General features: G+C 31.9%; 1 protein-coding gene across 1 annotated transcript; it reads left to right on the plus strand.

Moving 5' to 3' along the window:
* Nucleotides 1–5,098: 5,098 nt before the first annotated feature.
* On the plus strand, nucleotides 5,099–5,794 carry LOC124924869 (secreted RxLR effector protein 161-like). The gene has a single exon (XM_047464856.1). It carries the CDS (start codon nucleotides 5,099–5,101, stop codon nucleotides 5,792–5,794), a length of 696 nt encoding a protein of 231 aa, XP_047320812.1.
* Nucleotides 5,795–8,615: the final 2,821 nt, after the last annotated feature.

The raw sequence follows: 8,615 nt of genomic DNA on the forward strand, positions 1-8,615 counted from the left end.
TATATAATTAATGGTTAATTATGAAGTTAAGATTGTGAAATAAAATAATATATAATTAATACTTATTAAATATTATTAATAATAAGAAATATTATTTATTTGTGAAATAAAATAATATATAATTAATGGTTAATTATGGAATTTTATTTAATACAAAAGGATTCACTTATTTGCAAGAAAACGTAAGTGAATAAAGAGAGAATTGTTCCTCTTTTAAAACGGCTTTTGCTATATTACGGTGAGAACTCCAAGAGGAAGAAATCATCTTTTAATCTAGCAATTGGATTGCTTCCCCATTGTCTTTTTCGTCCTAGCAGTCGAAAGTAAAGAGATCTAGTCGGGCTCGTGTGGACCAAGTAGAGGAGCAACACGTGGGGCTCTCGATTATTCATTACTACCTGATCTGATCCGGTTCACGCATCAAAGGTATATTTCTATAAACTATATATCATGATTCTATCAATTATGCATGATCATATGATTAGATGTTTAGATTAGATCTATAAATTATTCCGCTACGAACATCTAATTAACCGACAGTGGTTCAGAGCGCAAGGTTGCATATATTGAAAGGATCAATAAATTAACTGTTAATTTTGATGGGATCTATATCGATGATATAATTTTACATAGATTAAGATGTAAAACTATCTTTAAGAAAATAAAAGAAATATTTATTTTAATTGGATTATATAAATATTTGGATCAAATAAATATGATATATTTGTTTTCTAAAAGTTAGGAAATCCCACTTATTAAATATTAATATTTTTTTTAGTATGGCCCTGAAATACGCTCTGAGCATCGTTATGTTTTCTTATAACATGATCTACGTATCGTTATGTATTTTGTAATTTATTTTGATAATTTGATTATTATAAATAATTATGTAATACAAATAAGAACCATGAAGTTCAAGGATGGAGATCCATGAAGGGTGCAAGCATGGAGACCAAAGAAGTTTAGTTCTTTATATATTTTTTTTTGCATCTTAGGGGCCATACTAGGATCACAATTTTCATTGCATTGTTTTTATTTATAATATTTTTCACTAATAAATAAAAGACAATCAAAACTTAAGTTCCTAAAGAAAATTGGGGCAATGCCTTTCCGTGTCATGACCCATGAAGTTTATGGTTTTGGTTGGATAAGTTTCGTAAAAGCAAGGGTGTCTTTCCTCAACCTTAGGCTCCTAAGGATGAATCTATACGGGGATTCATAAACCTTGATACGGTTGTACCCAACAAGAGACCAAAAGGCAAAGTTTTGGATCTTGAGGCATGGGGATGAATCCTACATTGGATGTGGATCATCAACCAAGAATTATAAGAAGTTATAATTAGTAATTGTTACTTACCTTGAACACACAAGACCTAAGGAAGTGTAAAAGTACGTTGGGGATTGTCTGTAATGGGATCTTGGAATCATTTTATTCATAAGGGACTATAAAAACTTGAATAAAATGTGCATTCACTTATTTTAAATTGTTCAATTATAAGTATTTTGCAAATTTCAAAACATAAACTGATTTGTATGTCATTTATATTCTGTAGAATATGTCGAACGATAATTTGAAATTCTCTCTGCGCTCAATTGTTGAGAAAAACAAGCTCAATGAAATGAACTTCCTTGATTGGGAAAGGAATCTAAGAATTATTCTCAGGTCTGAGGGACGTGAGGACGTCCTAACTACCCCTATCCCTACTGTGACCGGAACCTCATCAGATGAGGAGAAGGCAACATCAACTCGAGTGAAAACTGAAGCATTACCTGTTACTTGCCTCATGCTAGCTGCAATAGAGCCTGAATTGCAAAAGAGGTTTTTGCATTCTGATGCTTATACTATCATAACTGAACTGAAAACGCTGTTTCAGGATCAGGCAAGGATAGAGCGATATGAGACTCACAAGGCTATACTTGATAGCAAGCTTGTGAAGGGAAAACCAGTGAGTCCTCACCTCCATCAAATCGACCTTATCCTCCTCAAACTCGCAAGCTGCGACGATGATGATAGGAATTGGAATGGGAATATCCAAGTATGGAGTTGAAGAATAGCAGCACCAGGAGTCTTGAACTAACATTTAGAATAGCAGTCCAACTAAAGAGAGTATCCGGATATAGGAAAATCTTTCTTAAAAGGTCCAGAGAACTCTGATTAGCCTGACTGGGCTTTTCAAGAGGATGGAAAATCTGGGGACCCCATATGACCAAGAGTTGGCCACTAATATTATTCTTAGATCCTTACATGATGGTTTTGCACCATTTAGAATGCAATACCATATGAATGGTTTAAAGAATGATCTAAATGAGCTCCATAACATGCTTAAAAATGTTGAAGGCAATATTATTAATGACAAGAAGAAGGAAGTTCTAAATATCAACAATGGGAAGGGGTTTAAGAAGGTGGCTAAGAAAAAGAACAATAACTAAGGGAAAGGCAAACAAGTTGCCAAACCCAAGGGTGGTGAGAAGCCAAAGATGGCTGCTGATCATGATTGTTTTTACTGCAAGGCCAAGGGACACTAGAAAAGAAATTATCTCAAGTACCTAGAAGACAAGAAGAACGGGACTGTGAGTTCCACTTCAGGTATATTTATGTTATTGAGATTATGACAACCGATGTTCTCACATTAAATAATGGTCCTACTTGGGTATTAGATACTGCATGTGGTACTCACATTATTTCATATGTGCAGAGACTTAAAAATAAAAGACAAGTGAAGAAAGGAGAGATAGACTTGCGCATTGGAAATGGAGCAAGTGTTGCTGCACTTACCATAGGAGATTTAAGTCTATCTTTACCTTCTGTTTAATATTAGAACTGAATAATTGTTATTATGTTCCTTGCAATACTATGAACCTTGTTTCGGTTACTGTATTACATTCTGAAGGTTTTGAATTTAGCATTAAAAATGGAAATATTTCTGTTTTTAAGAATGATATTTTCTATGCGACTGCTCCAATGAGTAATGGACTCTTTGTATTGGATCTCAAATCAGAATTGTATAACATAAATAACAAAAGACAAAAATTAAATAGTTTGAGTGAGGCCTACCTATGGCATTGTCGATTGGGTCACATTAGTGCGAATCGCATGAAGAAGATCCACAGAGATGGGCTTCTAAAAGACATGGATTTTGAATCCATTGATACAAGTGAATCATGTCTGATGGGCAAGATGACAAGGTCACCTTTCAAAGGAACGTTTGAAAGGGCTACTGAACTACTGGGCGTAATACATACTGATGTTTGTGGTCCAATGAGCACTGAAGCTAGAGGTGGCTATAGATACTTCATCACATTTACTGATGACATGAGTATATATGGGTATATTTACCTTATGTCACATAAATCAAAGTCCTTTGAAAAGTTCAAGGAATTTCAAAACGAAATAAAGACTCAAAGTGGCAAGAAAATAAAAGCAATTCAATCTGATCGTGGTGGTGAGTACTTGAGCCACGAATTTGATCATCATTTGAAAAAATGTGGGATAGTCACACAGTTGTCTACCCCAGGAACACCTCAGCTAAATGGTGTGTCTGAAAGGAGAAACAAGACTTTGTTAGACATAGTCCAATCAATGATGAGTTTTGTTAATCTTCCGGTATCCTTTTGGGGATATGCCCTCACTACCGTTGTACTTACACTAAATAGGAATCCGTCAAGAACTGTAAATAAAACTCCATATGAGATATGGACTGGAAATGTTCCAAAGTTGTCTTTTCTGAAAATATGGGGATGTGAAGCTTATGTAAAGCATTTACAAACAGAGAAGCTTTCCCCAAAATCAGATAAATGTTTTTTTATAGGGTATTCAAAAGGAAGTTTTGGATATTACTTCTACAATCCAACTCAGCAAAAGGTGTTTGTTGCAAGGGATAGTGTCTTTTTGGAAAGAGAGTTCCTTTCCAACAAGTCAAGTGGGAGAAATTTTCATCTTGAAACATTTCAAGATGATGAAGAGCAACAAACTCAACAACAAAATGACATGGATGATGTCGATGCAGAGATGATTACTTTTGAAGGCTCAGGGGCTCAGAACATCCAAGAACCAGAACAAGAGGATCTACAAACAGTTGTAGATTATGTTCCGGATTTAGTTGTTGAACAAGTTGAACCCACTCGTAGATCGGAAAGGCCAAGGGTACAACCAAGACGTTATGATGATTTCATCTTAAATGTAAGCTTTGATGTTCTTATGCTAGAACATAGTGAGCCTTCGACCTATAAGCAAGCAGTGACGGGTCCAGACTCCAATAAATGGATTGACGCCATGAGGTCTGAAATGGATTCGATGTTTGAAAATCAAGTATGGGACTTGATAGATTTGCCAAATGGGGTAAAACCCATAGGAAGCAAATGGATTTTCAAACTCAAAAATGACAAGGATGGAAATGCATCTGTTTACAAGGAAAGACTAGTTGCCAAAGGTTTTAGACAAATTCATGGTATAGACTATGACGAGACATTTTCACCAGTTGTCATGATTAGATCCATTAGGATAATCCTAGCTATTGCTGCATATTATGACTATGAGATATGGCAAATGGATGTCAAAACCGCTTTTCTAAATGGTTTTTTGGAAGAGGATGTGTACATGACACAACCTGAAGGTTTTGAAGATCCAAATCATGCTGGGAAGGTATGCAAGCTTAAGAAGTCCATTTATGGACTTAAGCAAACATCCAGGAGTTGGAACTTTCGATTTGATGAAAAGATCAAAGAGTTTAAATTCATTACATACGAAGAGGATCCTTGTGTTTACAAGAAGTTTAGTGGGAGTAATGCAGCCTTTTTAGTCTTGTATGTGGATGACATACTACTTATTGGGAATGACATTCCGATGCTAGAGTCCGTAAAAGAATGGCTGAAGAAATGTTTCTCAATGAAAGACTTAGGAAAGGCCGAGTACATACTTGGAATTAAGATCTATAGAGATAGATCTAAAAGGCTTCTTGGATTAAGTCAAGGAACTTATATTGATAAGATTCTTAATAGATTCAAGATGCAAGATTCCAAGAAAGGATTTTTACCCATTCAACAAGGTGTATATCTCAGCAAGACGTAGTGTCCTAAAACACCTGCTGAGCTTGAGAAGATGAACAAGATCCCATATGCTTCTACTATAGGATCTATCATGTATACCATGGTATGTACACGTCCAGATGTTGCATATGCTTTGAGCATGTGTAGCAGATACCAATCAAGTCCTGGAGAAGCACACTGGAGTGCAGATAAGAATATCCTGAAGTACTTAAGAAGAACAAAGGATGATTTCTTAGTATATGGGGGAGATGAAAAATTGATCGTACAAGGCTATACTGATGCAAGCTTTCAGACTGACCGAGATGGCTTTGAATCTCAATCGGGTTATGTCTTTATCCTTAACGGAGGAGCTGTGAGCTGGAAGAGCTCCAAGCAAGGTACAATAGTAGATTCTACAACAGAGGCTGAGTACATTGCTGCTAGTGAAGCAGCAAAGGAGGCCATTTGGATGAGGAAGTACCTAGATGAACTCAGTGTTGTTCTTAGCATTTCAATGTCTATCGATATCTATTGTGACAACAATGGTGCCATAGCTCAGGCAAAGGAACCGAGTTCGAGCTCCAAATCCAGACACGTTATGAGAAAGTATCACCTTATTCGACACATCATCACTATGGGTGATATTAGGATGTGTAAGGTGCATACTGATGACAACATTGCAGATCCACTAACCAAACCTATGCCTAGGCCCAAGCATGAGAGTCACACTAGGGCTAAGGGTCTCAAGCACATTGGAGAATGGCTTTGAGTTTGTTTTTGCATTACATTATATATTTATGAGTGTTAGACACCAATTTTATGTTTGACTTGATGATTTTATGATATATGATATTTCATCCTTATTTATATTGTTTTTATCGATATTGAGTAATATGTCCAAATAATTCATTATTAACAAATGAAATTACCTTAAGTGTTCTGGTGAATGAAACCCCATTAAGTGAAATGAAGTTTTGAATTATTAAAAGTCTATAGTTTGAAATCATCAAATGGACATAGATGATTTTATAAGTTACTATATTGTAAGCTGACTGATAGCGTCAGGTTTCATGGGCTATAAGGACATGGAGATGTCTAGTCAATTACATATATGTGTATGGATGATACATGTAAGACTGAACCACCTTAAGACTCTTCAAAAGATATTGTAGAGTTTTAAGTTAAACCATGTTTAGTAGATTCCTCAGACATGAGTATGTTGTGGGCTCACTTGATGATTGGTATTTCTTTGACACTGTTAAACGCTTTCCGTAAAAGGGAGTTATAAAGGCAGTAGTTGGGATTGCTAAAAATTGAGTGGGAGCCATAGTCATACAAGAATGGAGAAGTCCTCCTACTTCATGTATAATGTGATACATTGAACAAGAATGGTGTCTCGGCCACTTGAAGAGCGAGAACTGAAAATGCATGGCCATGCTCGGATGGATTAATATGAATCATCCGTTTAATTGACAGTTCAAACTCAGAGTTCAAGAAACATATTTGATAGAAATGTATGAATGTTACCATATCATTAAATAAGACATTAAGAGACAAAGATATCTTATATTGCACACTTGTTTAAGGACAAGTGGGAGATTGAAGGAATTGTGTCCTTTAATTTAATGTGCAATGACTAAACTTGGATAGGACAAATTAACAGATATAATTTAATCCGATTATTTTATGAGTCGTAGTGCTTTGCTAGAAGCCAACTACGATTAATGGGGTTAAACCTATAACTATTATAATCGGGTCCTATGAGGTCACACACTTAGAGTTGACCGACTAGATAAACGAGAAAGATGGTTAATTATTAATACATATTAGTTATTATTAATAATAAGAAATATTATTTATTTATGAAATAAAATAATATATAATTAATACATATTAGATATTATTAATAATAAGAAATATTATTTATTTGTGAAATAAAATAATATATAATTAATGGTTAATTATGGAGTTAAGATTGTGAAATAAAATAATATATAATTAATGGTTAATTATGGAGTTAAGATTGTGAAATAAAATAATATATAATTAATACATATTAGATATAATTAATAATAAAAAATATTATTTATTTGTGAAATAAAATAATATATAATTAATGGTTAATTATGGAATTTTATTTAATACAAAAGGATTCACTTATTTGCAAGAAAACGTAAGTGAATAGAGAGAGAATTGTTCTTCTTTTAAAACGGTTTTTGTTATATTACGGTGAGAACTCCAAGAGGAAGAAATCATCTTTTAATCTAGCAAATGGATTGCTTCCCCTTTGTCTTTTTCGTCCTAATAGTCGAAAGTAAAGAGATTTAGTCGGGCTCGTGTGGACCAAGTAGAGGATCAACACGTGGGGCTCTCGATTATTCATTACTACCAGATCTGATCCGTTTCACGCATCAAAGGTATATTTCTATAAACTATATATCATGATTCTATCAATTATGTATGATCTTATGATTAGATCTATAAATTATTCCGCTGCGAACATTTAATTAACCGACACCTTTACGTGGTTTCTAACCATTTTAAAAATGGTGGTCCAATCGATCTTTTTGATTTATTTTGGATTTATTTGAGAATTCATTTTCAACTGCCAACAAATTTAGTTTAAAATATTTTATTTTAATTATTTAATTTAATATGTTTAGTTTTAATTATATATATTATATTTATAAAATTAAGTAAAAATAAAATATATGTATTATTTTAATATTTATGTAATATATGTGTTATTTTAATATTTATATAATATAATATATTTTATTTTAATATATAATATTAAAGGTGTATATAATGTATTTTATTTTTGATTATAATATTTATTTGAATTATTTAATTTATAATAATTATTTTTAATTATATATATTATATTTATAATATTAAGTAAATATATATATATATATTATTTTAATATTTATGTAACATATTATTTTTAATATATGTATTATTATTTTTAATTATATATATTTATATTTATAAAATAAAGTAATTAATAAATTAGTGTAGAATATGTATAATGAAAATGTTAATTAATGATTTATAGAGAAAAATATGTTAGTTTAGGAATAAAAATGTGGTATTTGAAAAAAAAATGAAAGGTGGTAGAACTGGAATTGATTCCTCCATCAATAGCCTGCACCACGTCATAATTAGCATTTAATTTAAGTCATGTTTGATTTTTTCATATTTTTATAAAATAAATAAACTAATATTGTAATCAAAATATATATTTTTTTTATTTATTTATTTGGTTTGGTTTATTTAATTTGTTTAATTATTTATATTTTCTTATGTTTTATTTAAATATTCCGTAATTATTTAGCTTAGTGGTAAATCTTGAACATAATAAATTTTTTTGTTCAGGATCGAATCTTGGCACACACAAATTTATTATTTTGTATATTTCATGTCTTTTTTCTTTCTTAAACTCATTTAATTAATATTCTAAAATATTTTTTTTAAGTTAAATAGTTATTTTATCATTTAATTTATTAAAATTTTATTATAAAACTCAACTAGTTTTTTTCTTCTTTAGTTTATTATATTATATATATATATATTTTATTTATAAAACT

The sequence above is a fragment of the Impatiens glandulifera genome, chromosome 1, assembly GCF_907164915.1.
Source record: "Impatiens glandulifera chromosome 1, dImpGla2.1, whole genome shotgun sequence".
In the NCBI taxonomy this organism is placed as follows: domain Eukaryota; kingdom Viridiplantae; phylum Streptophyta; class Magnoliopsida; order Ericales; family Balsaminaceae; genus Impatiens; species Impatiens glandulifera.

What these genes read in the sequence shown, in the direction of transcription:
- LOC124924869 (XM_047464856.1), top strand. Translation starts at nt 5,099, where the DNA reads ATGAACAAGATCCCATATGCTTCTACTATAGGATCTATCATGTATACC.